Source organism: Talpa occidentalis, unplaced genomic scaffold, assembly GCF_014898055.3.
Source record: "Talpa occidentalis isolate TD23 unplaced genomic scaffold, MPIMG_talOcc4v2.1 talOcc4.6, whole genome shotgun sequence".
Taxonomy (NCBI): Eukaryota; Metazoa; Chordata; class Mammalia; order Eulipotyphla; family Talpidae; genus Talpa; species Talpa occidentalis.
Genome location: NW_023604972.1, coordinates 96,961,040 through 96,976,091, shown reverse-complemented (window position 1 = coordinate 96,976,091; position 15,052 = coordinate 96,961,040). Strand labels below are relative to the sequence as shown.

The following is a 15,052-nucleotide window of genomic DNA, read 5'->3' as shown; positions in this document are numbered from 1 at the left end:
ACTTAATATGTCCCAACAATAAGGAAATACTTCTTCTTGGTGGCACATGTATCTCAAAACATCTACATTCATGGCTATTAGTGTTTCTTTACAGTAAAGGATGAATTTTGATTACATTAATAGAATAAATTCCTTCTTTTAAAAAAAAGAGATTTAGGGCCTCCCCGGCGGCGCAGCAGTTGAGCGCTGGGTTGCGAAGCTGCCCGCAGCCTCTGCAGCGCCGGTTCGATCCCCAGGGGCTCCCCAGCCACCAAAGGAGGGTCCCACATGGCGTGCAGACCTCTCCTGCCACCCGCTGCTCCCCTCAGCAGTGTGCTCCGGTCCTTCTGCCTGCTCTGCTCCCCGCTCTGGCTCTGGTGGATTCTCTCACCCTCCCACGCTTCTGACTGTACCCAGTGCTTGTATAAATAAAATAAATAAATATTTAAATAAATATTTAAATAAATATTTAAATAAATAAATAAGATTTATTTTTATTCATTTATGCATACAAGAGCTGGGATGCAGGCCAAAAGTACGGAGGTGGTGGTGGTAAGAGGATTCACCAGAGACAGAATGGGGACCAAAACAGGCAGATCTACTGAAATACACTGCTGAGGGCAGCAGTGGGAGAGACTGGAGAGGTCTGCTACGCCCTGGCCAGCCAAGGATCTAAGTCTTGCTGCAGAGGCTGCAGATAGCTTCACAGTTCTGTGCTTAACATCTGTGCCACCAGAGAGGCCCTAAATTCCTTCTTTATGTCCGTAAACTATAAATTGTGCGTTTTCTAGAAGTCCCATTCACATCTAGGATAGATTTGTCGTTTTAGAAAAATATCTGAGCCACCGGCACATCACGGAAATCATGACCTTCTGAATCCCACAGAACCCATCTCATGTATGGAAATTTACTGGATTTGCAATAACACAAAATGCATTTTTGTGTCCTTTTATCTCTCTTAGTTGTAGCTTTTTGTTCCTGATTGCAAACCACCTTGTGCTTTCAATTTTATTGATTCACATCAATGTTCATGAATATTAGCATTATTCAGGATGAAAGAAGTAATTGGGTTAGAGAAGACAATCAATAATTAGCTATTAATTAAAAGCCATTTCCTTCATTGAAGGGGAATCAGGCAACGGACAGAGCCTTGAGCTGTTAGTCACGATGCTTAGGCTCATACCAACTCTGCCAACATACATTTAATAGGTGGTGCAAGTTAGTTACGTTTTATTTTTAAGATTTATTTATTTATGCATACAAGAACTGGGGTACAGGCCAGAGGTGTGGGGGGTGAGAGGATTCACCAGAGGCAGAGTGGGGAACAGAACAGGCAGATTGACTGAAACACTGCTGAGGGAACAGCAGGCGAGTCAGGAGAGATCTGCTGAGCCATGTGGGTTGCTCCCTGGCCAGGGATTGAACTCGTGCGGCAGTGGCTGTGGATCACTTCATAGGTTGCGTCTTAACCCTTGAGCCACCAGGGAGGCCCACAAGTTACTTACTTTTGAGGTACTTTTACTTCCTCATTTAAGAATCAAAGACTGACCTATATTATGTGATATCATTTTTTCTTCTGAAATTCTGTATTTATATATCACAATATTTCTAAAATGTAAGTAATGCTCTTGTCATATTTTCTCTCTCCCTGCATTTACTTTAAGATGACATTTAAATATGTAGAAACAGTATATCTTGCCAGAAATAGAAGGAAACCATAAAAATGAATGCAAGATATTTCTACTTCTAGTTTGATACCACTGCTTGCCAATGGCATTGAGCATGGTATCTGCTCTCCTTTTGCTTTAAAAGGCGATTTTGTATATGTTAGAAAATAATGCACTCTAGCCTCTGAGACTCCAGTCAACACACAATTAGAGGTTTTGAAGGTGAAATGTAAGGAGAGTACTATTTCCTGTGTAGGTCTTCTGCCATCCCAAATCTCCATGTTGACATACTTTTGGAACACTTCCCTACCATAGAACAAACCTGAGTCAAGTCTCTGGGTCCAAGAAACCAATTTAATAGGTAAATATTTTCTAAGTGCTATTTTTGATGCCATGAGATATGAAGAATTTCAAATCTTGGTTCCTTTCATTCAACAATGATTTGGACCCTGAAAGGTGAATTGGTTTACAGTCCATTGAAGGTTCTAGGATACCTTCAAAAATAAGTACTTTAAAATAAGACAAAGTTTGGTGAAGTAGGTAGATAGAAACAAGATATTCTAATATTATGCACTACTTATTTTGTTTACTTTCTATACTTTCCATAATTCCCCTTGACAGATGACACTTAGGGATAACTCCTTTTTTAAGATAACATGGCTAGTAATAAGAGTCAGAGATGGAATTTCATACTAAGGGCATTGGGTGAAGCCAATGCTTTTATCCACTATGGCCTAGGAATTCAAAGGAAGGAGAAATTCTCTGCTGGACAAGAAATAAGAAGTTTCAAGAAGGCAGCAACATTTGGCAGGTTTGGGGGATGACCTTGGGACTGTCCTTTGTTAATAATGTATTAATTGGTGTACCCATGAGAACTGCCAAATCCTATCATTGCAGATAGCATTTTTCCATCTTTCTTGTGTGCTGTAGAAAGGATAGAAGCAGTCATTAACCAGAGAAATTGCCTATAAATAACTGATATTTTAACTTTGAACATTTTACACATCAATCCATTTTTGAACAACTGAAGAAAGCATAATCCTTCAATAGTAAAATCAAAGATCAATTTTATTCTGTGTGCTTACCTTCCACCCTCCAGCTATGACTTTCTCGTAGCAACTTATATAGATTTCCATTACAGCTCTAATTATATTATGTTTTTTATAAATATTTATTTATGCATACAGGAGCTGGGATGCAGGCCAGAGATGTGGGGAGGGTGAGAGGATTCACCAGAGACAGAGTGGGAAGCAGAACAGGCAGATCTACTGAAATACACTGCTGAGGGAAGCAGGGGGAGACACAAGAGAGGTCTGCTGCACCATATGGTTTAGCTCCCTGGCCAGGGAAGAACTCATGCTGCAGAGGCTGCTGATAGCTTTATGTGCTAAGACTTAACCCCTTGCACCACTAGGGAGGCCCCACATTATGTTTTGTAAATATTTGCAAAAATCTCTGTCTCTACCTGCTAAATATGATCTATTTGAGGGCAGTCAAGTGCCAAGAACAGAGTTAGTACACTCAGTAATAAGTGATTGAATGTTTAAAACTTCTTTTTCTTGTATTTATTTTAAATAGAGGTAACATTGGTTTATAATGTTCTGTATGATTCAGAGATATGTGATCACACCTTTTCATATGTAGGTTAAAAACTATGAACTTTTATCTCAACACCATATACTTTTAAATACAAAACATTATATATGCAATAGAGGGGTGAGGGAAACCACTCCTAAGGAAGAGACACTGATTTGGACACTGAAAAGTGAATGGTTTTTTTTCACTAGTTGATAAAGAGTATGAAAAGGGTTATAGGGCATCATAGGTATCAGAGAGAATGAAGATACCACAGACAGTTAGCATCCTGCTTGACTAGTTTAAGGCTCAATTTGACAATAGGATGGAATAATTTTTTTTTTTGCTATAACTAATTTCAAACATTGGGTAAAGTGAAAATATTGGTATATGATTTCTGTGTACCAGCAGCCATCTCTCAAAATTATGATATAGACAGTCTTATTCTTTCTTGCTTTATTTACTCCACTTTCACTGAAGAATTTTTAAGAAAAATTCATGGGGCATTATTTTATATATGTATTCTAATATGAGAAGGACACATATTGTAAGTGAAATTACTACAACAAATTTAAGAGAGACACAATACCATAGATTATGATTTGAGGTACCTTGTTGCTTACCAGAGGATGATTTCCACATGCTCTGGAGTAGATGATCAGAGTACCCAGGTTATATACATAAGAGTTTGAAGGTTACGGAAAACTACATGTGACAAAGGAGATACCTTGTGTTTATTATTTATTAGTTCTTGTTCCAGATTCTGATCTTTTTGCATTATCAATTACATCCTTAACATGGGAGCATCAAGAAAGATTCACTCAAACTCTTTGCCAATTTCCTAAAATGCTTAAGTAAGATCAGGAAAGCATATCATTTTCAATGTCATGATGAAATTGTCATTGCAACTGTTAACTGTATGATGTCTTTCATTATATTGGCCCTTTTTTAATACAAGATGAAATACTATGTTCTACAAAGAATTTTTCCAATTAGAAAAAACAAGTTCTTTAAGATGCCCAAATTGTATGGTTTGTTTTTATATTACAAGATTTTATTCTGCCTTGGATTCAAATTTATAAACTATCCATTGAGATATATATAATCACAGACTCCTCATAAGAAGAGGGCCTACCCCAAAATTGTATTTTAGTACAGAGTATAGTACCTTGCTCTTAACTATCTGTTAAAAAAAATATTTGAATCATACCAATAAAAAATAACTGTAAGCCCTTTTGAAAGACTGATTGACCTATTTATGGTTTGTACCTAGATGTTGAAATACTTTTTTTTAAGGATCTTGGGCAAATTGGTACTGAAAAGTACCAATTACCCACATTGCTGGTACCAATTACCCACATTGTCTTTGCATGAGTATATACAAGGAGATTGTATATATCTTTATATGAATATAAAAAGACAAGTTTTATATGAATATAACAAGGAGATTGTCACTAGAAATTGGTAAGTAGCCTGGGCTGCAGAATTCATCTCAGCAATCAATAATATGAGTAATGATATGAAAAACATGATATATGCGCTCCCAATCACCCACTGTATGTTTTCTCATGAAAATGGGGTCATTTCATTTTCATTTCATTTTCATGAAAATGGGGTCAAATAAAAAAGTATAGTTTGAGAATTTTAAAAAATAGAAAATTTCAGCCAAACATATTGCTAGTATGCACTTAGAAAAACACTAAGGAAAGTAAAAGTATGCTACATGGTTTCTGAATTTTTATTACTAAAAATATTCATTAAAATTTATTTTGGCTTTTATATGTACCATGGTGTGAGAATCCGCCTTCTGTCTAATGAATTCATATTTGTTAACAACTAGGATGAGTTGAATTATGTAATTATAAATCTTAAAAAAATGTGTTTCAAAACATTTTGACAGACAAAGCTACTCACATAGTTTGATATTATTATTTTCCATGTGATGCATCATCCATAGTAATATTCTTTTTAGAGATGCATCTAGGCCTTCATGGAAAAGTGAAGGCTTTTGATTATATTTTGTCATAAAGTATAAAATAATCACAGTTGGAAAAATAATCATGCAGCCTTCTTTCTCACTCATGAAAATTTAACTTTTCTTATTTTTGTAATGCTGGATGAAAGCAATCATAATTTGCTCCATAATTAAGAATTAAACTTAATTCTTAATATGTAGATTAATTCTTAATCAACAGTTAATCTGTATTGCACATTTCTCCAGAGTCAAGAAGTTTCTGCAATTAAAGTCTTAGATGTGGAAATCTTAACTAACTGGAAATTAAATAAGTAAATAAATAGAATACTAATATGTAGTTTCAGAAATGTCCCTGCATGTAAGAAATAGCTTATTGTTGAAATTTGTACAACAAATGCATTTAAGACAATAAAACCCTCAAAGCTTTGACTGAATCTGACATAGAAATTGACCTTGATTTACTTGGAATTTGTTCATTCCAGCATCATCAGATATTAATCGAATTTTGTTAAGTAAGTCTTTTGAGATAACATAACAAGAATTTAACCATTTGTGTTACAATTTAAAAATACTAAAATTTTATATTGGGTTTCATTATGACTTTAAGAAACTATTGCATGAAAGTTATGTTAAATTTGAAAACAACTAAAATTAAATATATTACAATGGATTTGGTACTGAATCAATCATATTTAAGTGACATTCAATGGTTAATCAAGGACAAAATACTTCAGAAAAAAAAATTTTCTAATGTCCATAGTAGTTCACCAGATATACTATTGTGAATTTAAACCTGAAGGGTCATCTAGGTCTTTAAAGCTATGATAAGGTAAAATATCCTGTGTTCTCTATTATTATCTTGACCCCTTTGGGAAGTGAAATTCAACCCAAAGGGTTTCCTTCTCTCCAGATTGAGATAGCTTGAGATTTTCTCTCACTTAAGGAAATCTCTACTAGATAAATTAAATATTTTCCTTTTCATTGGTATTCCTTGGTGTGCTAAGGAAGGAGAATAAAAGGCACGTGAGAACAGAGAGAACATTGCATTTCCTTCCCAGCACTAACTCGACTCTTAGCAGATGCTCTTAGACCCAACCATTTCTAGGCTTCCCTACCCCCATCACTGCAGGGGGAATGGCAACCAAGAGAGTCTTTTCCTCCTCTTTTTGGCCCTGACTCAGCTTATAGATCCTGCAGCCAAGAATCTGAGAAGGCAGGATCAGATCAGGAAACCTTCTTGGACCTCTGCCTCTCGTGAACAGTGCCAGCTGGACAGCTTTAGAGGGACAAACGTGCCCTGCAGAGGCGCAACTTGATTTAGGCTATTGAAATTTCTTCTTTAGAGTCTTCAACTTATAAAAGAAAACATGTCCTGTGTACTGGTTACACGATTAGTGAATTGTACATTTCTTTTGAACAGTGTCAGCAGTCTCATAAAATAGCACATGTGATACGCTCCACAAATGATCATCAAGGGGACAGTCTTTTACATTGTACATGCTAAAAATATTCTTTCTATCTTAAAAAATCCAAGACAAGGCTTCAATAATCACTGTAAATTGATTGTCTTTTAGCCACTTTAGGAGAAACATTTTGATAGAGCAGTCAGTCCTTCTGGAAGTTCATCAAATGATACAACTTTGCTTTCTTATGAGCCTTACTCTTTAAGGAAATTATGTAGAAAGTATGGGATGATTCAATCACCTCCCATGCTTATTTGACTAAAAAGAGTTATTTGGGGGCAAAACATTACATCTTCTTAAGCAAAGGCAAGTTCCAAGTTGTGCTTTTTATATTTGCTAAGGGTTAGTGTCCTTAACATGTGTGGATTAATTCTTATATTTGCTAAGGGTTTATACCCTTAAAATATGTAGCTTAATTCTTAAAATCTATTAATTCTTAATCAATGGTTATCTGTATGTACTTCCTTTGTATAGGATGCTCTGGGAAGCTATTTTTCTATTTGCAATAAAAAAAAGTTCTTAAAATATTAGTTTTGCTTTAAAGTATGTGAACATGGAAGCTAAAAATAGTAATGAAAATACTTTTAAATGAAAGCTCGTGTTTTAGTTTTGCTATTCAAGGATGGCACAAAGTAAGATAAAGCACTCCAATAAAGTTTAAAGAGATAAGAGAGCCACGATGCTTTCTACAGGGGTGTGCCTCACTGTAGAGAATTGCCTTATTACTATGGAATAAGACTTTATTAGGTTTTTGTTAGATATCCAACAGGATTCACTTTAAATCTTCTCTAAATAAGAAATCCAATAAGTGCAAGTTTTTTAAAAGATTTATTTTTATTTATTTATGCATGTAAGAACTGGGGTGTAGGCCAGAGGTAGGGGGTGGGAAGTAAGAGGATTCACCAGAGACAGAGTGGGGAGCAGAACAGGCAGATCCACTGAAATACACTGCTGAGGGGAGCAGCGGCAAAGATAGGAGAGGTCTGTTGTGCCATGTGGGTTAGCTTCCAGGCTGGGGATCAAACTTAGGCCGCAGTGGCTGGCGATAGCTTGATAGCACTGAGATTTTAACCCCAGTGCCACCAGAAAGGCTCCTTACCTGCAAGTTTTTAGGAGCACAGGTGTATATATCTATATTTTACTCACCTGTTAACAAATATTTTACAAGAGGGCCTCCCTGCTGGTGCAAGAGGTTAAGCACTGCACTATGAGGCAGCCCACAGCCTCTGCAGAATGAATATGATCCCCAGCTGGTCAGGGAGCAACCCACATGGTGCAGCAGACGTCTCCAGACCTCTCCCACTGCTCCCCTCAGCAGTGTATTTCAGTCGGCCTGTCTGTTCTGTTCCCCACTCTGTCTCTGGTGACTCCTCTCACCTCCCCCTCCCCCGCCCCTGCATCTCTGGCCTGTATCCCAGCTCTTGTATGCATAAATAAATAAATCTTTAAAAATACATGTATTTTACAAGAACATAAAAAAACAAATTACTAATTATATGATAATAATTAAGAAGAAAAATTGTGAATTTTGATAAATGCCTTCTCTCTGAGCACAATTTCTGCATCTCCTACCACTCTTTCTACTCACTACTATTTGATTTTTTCCTGTGTGGACAAGTCTGGGTGGTCATCTGTTTTAGGGAAACCAGCAGCAGAAGTTAAATTCTGAGGGAGAACTATTTGGAAACTGCAAGAGGCAGACAAATCATTTCATAAAGGAAAATTTTAAGAGTTGAATTCTTAACCAAAGTGATACATCACTGAACTTATCAAACCAAATATTTAGTTGTGAGATGCTCAAAAATGAAAGACAGCTTGCAGGAGAAAGGTAGATGAGAAACCACTGCCAGTGCACCAAAAAACTGCTCTTTCTATAAATGGTAAGGCCATTCGGTTTTTCACCAGTCAATTCAGATTTGCTTGTACAAAACAATCCCCCAAAAAACTATTTGTGATGTAATTTGAAATATCTGGTGATGTATCTTTAATTTAGACTCTTGAAATATATCTAGTTGTATTTCAGGGAATTCTTATTTGGATTTGGGAAGTTAGAATTTCATAAAAATTAGGTAATTGGTGATTGTGTTTCCTAAAGGCTTCTGAAATTTACAATTCTAAACTCTGTTGATCTGTCATTAAAATGAGAACAATAATCATAAAAATGACATATTTGCTCATAGTTGTTGCTCTTTGTGCCACCAATGACCCTCACCTTCTTTGGACAGGTGTGGTATTCCCATACTTTCCACGACTGGGACGCTACAATCTGAATTTCCACGAGGCCCAGCAGGCTTGTGTGGACCAGGATGCGGTAATGGCCTCTTTCGACCAGCTGTATGATGCCTGGCGGGCCGGGCTGGACTGGTGCAATGCTGGCTGGCTCAGCGATGGGTCTGTGCAATACCCCATCACAAAGCCCAGAGAGCCTTGTGGAGGCCAGAACACAGTCCCCGGAGTCAGGAACTACGGGTTTTGGGATAAAGATAAAAGCCGATATGATGTTTTCTGTTTTACGTCCAACTTCAATGGTAAGATATGAACCATGCTGCCTTCTTTCTTATCCTAGAGATTACACTTGACTTTTTATCTCATCCGCTTAAAAAAGAAAGAAAAAACCTTTGAAGTGTTGATTTAGCTTGAAAAGATGTGAAAGTTCTTTAATGTCATAATTTTTTAAAAGTATCCACATAAGGCAGGCAAAGGTGTCTGTTTCCTCTACTCTTAGGTTATATTTCATCTAATTGTTATAAAATAGCTTTAATTGTGACATCGTATGGGTTGTGTTTCTTCCTTTTTTTCCTTTTTGTATGTGTGTAGGTAGTGTATGATCAGGTTTTTTTTTTTTTTATTTTTTCATATTTATTTTCTTACCTCGTTGTTAACTTTTCTTTTTGCCAAAGATGATGTTGCCATTGTGTGCTCTCTCTGGAATGTAGATCTCTCATTTGAAGTAAAGATGGCTTCTGTGCCATGTTCGCCTCTAAATTACAATGGATGCATGGATGATCAGCAAAACTCAAGATAAAGAAAGGTTCTCTATCTTTCTCTCTTTCATAAAGAGAGAGGAAAATTTTGCCAGAAAAATAAGTAGAGAGTAACACTGGAGACGAAAGCAGAAGAAAAGAAATCCCCGTTGCGTCAGTGATGAAAGTGATTTATTGAATGCATCACAAATCCCAACTTTCTCTTGCTCCATCCAGAAATAGCAACATAATTTGTGGTTGTGAAAAATGAAAATGTGTCATCCATATTTAAAAATGATTAAGAATTTTAATCTTGGTTCAGGAGAATATCAAGTCAAGCTTGGGGCCCTGTGTAACTGCCCAGTCACACCCATGAAGCAAATCTTGGCTCCATAGTTTCTAGTGCTTTGCTTTGGGGAAAAATAATAAAGGATCCGAGATGAACAAATGTTCTATAGAGAACCAGCTCGTCATAGTTTTGGCCTTGCGGGCCATATGGTCTCTGCTGTTACTCCTCAGTGTGTCATTGTACCTTGTAAAACAAAAGCAGCCATAGACGCTTTTAAATGGGTGGGTGTGGCGTGTTCTAATAAAGTTTCACTTGCTTCCTGCGCTGCAATTGCTGACCTCCGGGATAGATGACAGAACTCACCCTCTAGTTCATGTTCCCCTGACCTCTTCCATCTCTGCAAATCACATATCTTAAGGTAGAAAGAAATTGTAAACATTAGCTTATACTTGAGTCATCTATATTCAGTGAGGAGCAGGGGAGCCCCACAATGCAATTTGTAATCAAATAAGAGGGATTAGATTCTATCTGAAGCTAAAAGTCTGAGAAAATCTTGCATCAGTATTTATCACTTCGGTCAGTTATGTCATTTTTTACTTTTTAATGCCTTTATAACACATTTTGAGGGAATCTCAATAATTACCACTATTCAATAAATGTTTGAAATTAACTTGCTCTTTGCTGTGGAATCAAGAAATGGTGGGTATCAGGGTTCCAAAGGAGGAAAGTTGAAAAAAAATTCATCCTCTTGCAAGGAAGCAAACCCGGCCGAGTTTACATTCTGAGTCTGTGTTATTTATGGCAAGTGACTTCCTGTATTTTTTGCATTTTCATACTGTAGTCTTTGAATAAGAATAATGTCTTATTGATACCTGTAATGAAAAGAACTTGAGGGCTTTTGATTTTTTTAAATGGACTTTTATGTCAGTAATGTTTTTTGATCCTTTCACATTCAAATCTTGCCTCTCCAGAAACTTGTACTGGGCTTGGGTCTTGCTACAGCTAGAATTTAAATAGCTCTTGCTTTTAACATGGGATTCTGTCTTCTCTAGTGCCACAGAAGGGCCCTTTTAGTTACTAATTAGCTAAAAGAAACTGCATCTGTCATTTCCCTTTGCTTTTTTAAAAGCTGTACAAGGGCATGTCTGAACACACATTTAAGGGGCAAGGGAAAAACTAATTTAGTGGAGAGCGACCTGGGCACTACATTTAATTGGTGATCATATGTTCCACAAAACCTTACAGACATTGCTCCATATTCCCCTCCATTGAGAAACACAATTTGGCTCCTTCCACCTCTGTGTGACTCAGGCAAGGACAGGCCCATTGACGGTTTCTCTCTTTCTCCCTCTGCAGGCCGTTTTTACTATCTGATCCACCCTACCAAGCTGACCTATGATGAAGCGGTCCAGGCTTGCCTCAAAGATGGTGCTCAGATTGCCAAAGTGGGCCAAATATTTGCTGCCTGGAAACTTCTGGGATATGACCGCTGCGATGCGGGCTGGCTGGCAGATGGCAGCGTCCGCTACCCCATCTCTAGGCCAAGAAGGCGCTGCAGTCCCAACGAGGCTGCGGTGCGCTTCGTGGGTTTCCCAGATAAGAAGCATAAGCTGTATGGTGTCTACTGCTTCAGAGCATACAACTGAGCACGCCCCTAGAGCGCGGCAGTTTTAAAGTTATTAAGAACATGTGAAAGGTGTTTTTTTTTTTTTTTCAATATGAACTCATGCAAGTTACCAAAACTGTGATAACCCTTTTTTACTTACTGTAAAGAGTCATTTTCATAAAGACCAATTCATTAATTTGTTTTTTGTAAAACTATCATTCAATATCTATTATAAATTAATATAATTGTAAGGGAAGTGCTAGTAAAGAGGCTTAGAGCCAAACCGTTTAGGCCACATCATCCCAACGAAGTATTCCTTTCATGAACGGGGCATGCAATAGCTTGAGGATTGCTAGGATCCAATGAAGGAAAGTAAAGCTACTCAGAACAGCAACTTCCACAAGCACAAATTTTACACATTTGTACAGTTTTGAAATGCACTACAATAAACAAATTAAGCAACACATTTGAGATACAGCCTTCTTTAGAAAAACTAAGATTCTGAGCGGTTACACAAAGCTGTTTAGCAAGGGAACAATATACACTTTTCTAAAAGTTAATATATCTAGTTTCCAAGAGAGAGAACACTTTACTCCTTCAATTCCTGCCTTTTTGACCAAAAAAAAAAAAATTCATATGGACTCAAATGCACAGTAACAAGCACAGTTAAAACTTCTTATAATCCCATTTATATGAAGTATGAAATTAAACAAGCAGATAATTAACCAATGAGACTCCTACCTTCTTCTAATTAAAATTACACATGCCTGAGGAGAATTGTTTTATCTCTTGAGTAGCTTTACTGAGTCATATTTAAATTCTAAGGGCCATTTGCTAAGCAGCATTTAGCATCTACTCAGGGCAGTTATATAGATAAACTGCTGGACAGAAAAATTGTAAAATTTAGCAGCTTGATTTTATGTTAGCCTATGAAATGTTATTGTCCTATAAAAATAACTTTAAACTATTTAATATTTCCTTCTTATTTACATTACATGAAAAAAATAAAAGCAATGAGTAACTATACACTTGCTTAAACAAGAAATTGGGACCCAATCTTCACAATTCTTATTATTCTTATTTGTTTATACACTAGAAAGTCCAACTGGTGCCTGTGTTTGGGGAAACGAAGTCAACAAAGTAATTCTAAACCTTTCTCCATACAGAAAATGTGGTCACTTTCCTTGCTGGTCATCATTAGGCTTAAATGAAATGCCGAAGATGTCATCAAAAAGTTTACACTAAAATCTTCAGGGCTTTAAATGAAACTGTAAGGCCAGCTTCAGAAAAACAGCTTTCCACATTAACAGCTCCAATCTTAAATAAAGATCTGTTTTCCTATATTTTTATGACTGTTGAGACCCCCCCAGGGACCAATATTTGTATTCAAATTACATTTCATGGTTTCCCATTGTTTCACAATGAGTTTTAATAAATGGGATTTAGTATAATAATTCAAGTATGACATAGCTGGTATGCTTTCATGAATGTTTTTATGTAGATTTTCCTCCCATGAACATCAGTAAATAAACCTATTTCCTGAATTGATTGTGGTTGCATTTAAAGCTCTGTAATAATTCTAATAAATTTGTGCTATAAATGTAGAGTTATGTGTGTGAAAGTTATAGAACAATTGAAAGTTCATGAAACCATAACTATATTCATATTATCTAGACAAATTGTTGTAAATAAAAATAGATATTTCTTTTATCAAAAGCCTATCTGGAAATTTTCAGATGCTTTAATATTAAAAGATGCATGCACATTTTGACATTAAGTTGGACATGCAAATTGGACAAAAATATAAATCCAAAGTGATTGTGAGGTTTAATTTAAACATGCTGAGACAACTCAAACTTCTAAATTAAAAATACCTGACTGGTCTAAGAGAAGATGAACACATTATTTAAAAAGGTGGCTATCTCCTAAATAGCAACTCTAACACCTCAAATATGGGGGTTAGCTTATTGGAAGAAGTCCATACTTGAAGGATTACTATCATGTAAATAAATTTTACTGGAAATGCAAATGGGAACAAATTTCTATTGAAGCATGTACATAATTTTTCAGATATTGCCACAGAACTCTACCTTTATAATGTTAAGCATAATAGTATTTCTTAACTTTTGAATACTTACCAGTATAAGAATTGGTGCTGATCAAAATCTCTCGAGTGACTGTTAGCTGATTAAAATCTATAATGATTACACATCATTTTTCCATGCTTGTAAAAAACAAAGTTTAACAGAGTGAATACTGCTAGGCAGAATTTTTATCTTCTGATTTCTCCCAAAGCATTAGAATTCCTGTACCCCTGTAGATTCCTATTTGAATAATGGTATTTAAAAAAAAAATTCCATTTGCCATTTTCCCACTAAATGTCTATTGTCCTACTTTATTCCTCAAGATATCTCACTGAGAATGTTTAAAAATAAAGGTTATCCTAACACAGCAGGAAGTTAGTACAACAATGGCTAATTCAGAAATTGCTCCTCAGACTTGGGTTCTAAGAGTATTGGATGGATAAAATAGGAGTCTTGCTTAGGAAATATTGATTGGATCATTTGCTCATAATAATTGTGCCCCACGTAAGGAACAAAGTACATCTGCAAATTTCACTGAAACACCTACAGTTGAAAACCTGAACAAAAAGAAATGATTCAAATAACAAAGAGTGTAGAGGAATGGAAACTAGTTAGTCACATTAACACTGGAAGCCATCTTTTAATGACTGCTGCCATATTGTATCACAGTAAGTTTTAGTCATCTATGGTATTTGTAAATTTAAACTTTCTCTCATAGAAACAGGGCCGGTACCTATTAAAGTTTTATTTTATGCAATAATATAGTTGCTTATTATTTTGGCATTTAGAAGTAGACTCCAAAGAAATACCAGTTTGGTTGCTGGCAGCCATATTGGGTTTCTCCACTTCAGTGCTCCAAAGAATATGGTGGTCTCATGGAATAGTTGACCACGAAGGAGGATTCAAAAGGAATTACCTATCAGTTTGCAGAATAGAATGCATCAAGAATGATCAGTGGATTATTGACAAAGTTTGGCTGAGAAGTTAACTGTATCATAGCTCACTACTGCCAGAGCAGCAATGATGTACAATGGAAGAAATAAAAAATACAAAAGTCATTAAGCCACCTGATTAAAAGAAAATCAGTATTTAAAGTCATTTAATACCTCTTGAGTACAAATCTGAGGAGAAGAAACAATCTGTATTACCGAAAAAAAAAAAAAATGTTTTCATTTTCATTTTCTGTAAGATACAATGAACTGGTAAACAAACATTAAAAGTCAATTTTGTGTTACTGCAGTATCTTTTGATTCTTCTGAGTTGTAGAATCTTAGCTATTATTCTTTGTGTCAAACTATAAATACTTTATTTCAAGAAAAGACCTTTAGCCCATCTTTGTTCTAATACAACAGAGCTGAAATTGTAAACATAGCAATTCCCATCTCCTGTATCTTTACGAAGCTAAAGGGGGAAAGGAGCATATCTATGGTATTGCTAAATCAGCAACAATT

At 36.1% G+C, this 15,052-nt stretch overlaps 1 protein-coding gene across 4 annotated transcripts in view; it reads left to right on the top strand.

Moving 5' to 3' along the window:
* Nucleotides 1-14,833, top strand: part of HAPLN1 (hyaluronan and proteoglycan link protein 1) — a 72,662-nt gene extending 57,829 nt beyond the window's left edge. For all 4 annotated transcript variants that reach the window (XM_037529945.2, XM_037529947.2, XM_037529946.2 and 1 more), the window contains 2 exons: nt 8,885-9,187; nt 11,268-14,833. In XM_037529945.2, coding sequence (XP_037385842.1) covers nt 8,885-9,187; nt 11,268-11,557 — 593 coding nt within the window. In that variant the 3' untranslated portion in view covers nt 11,558-14,833. The remainder of the gene's footprint in view (nt 1-8,884; nt 9,188-11,267) is intronic.
* The last annotated feature ends 219 nt before the right edge of the window (nt 14,834-15,052 follow it).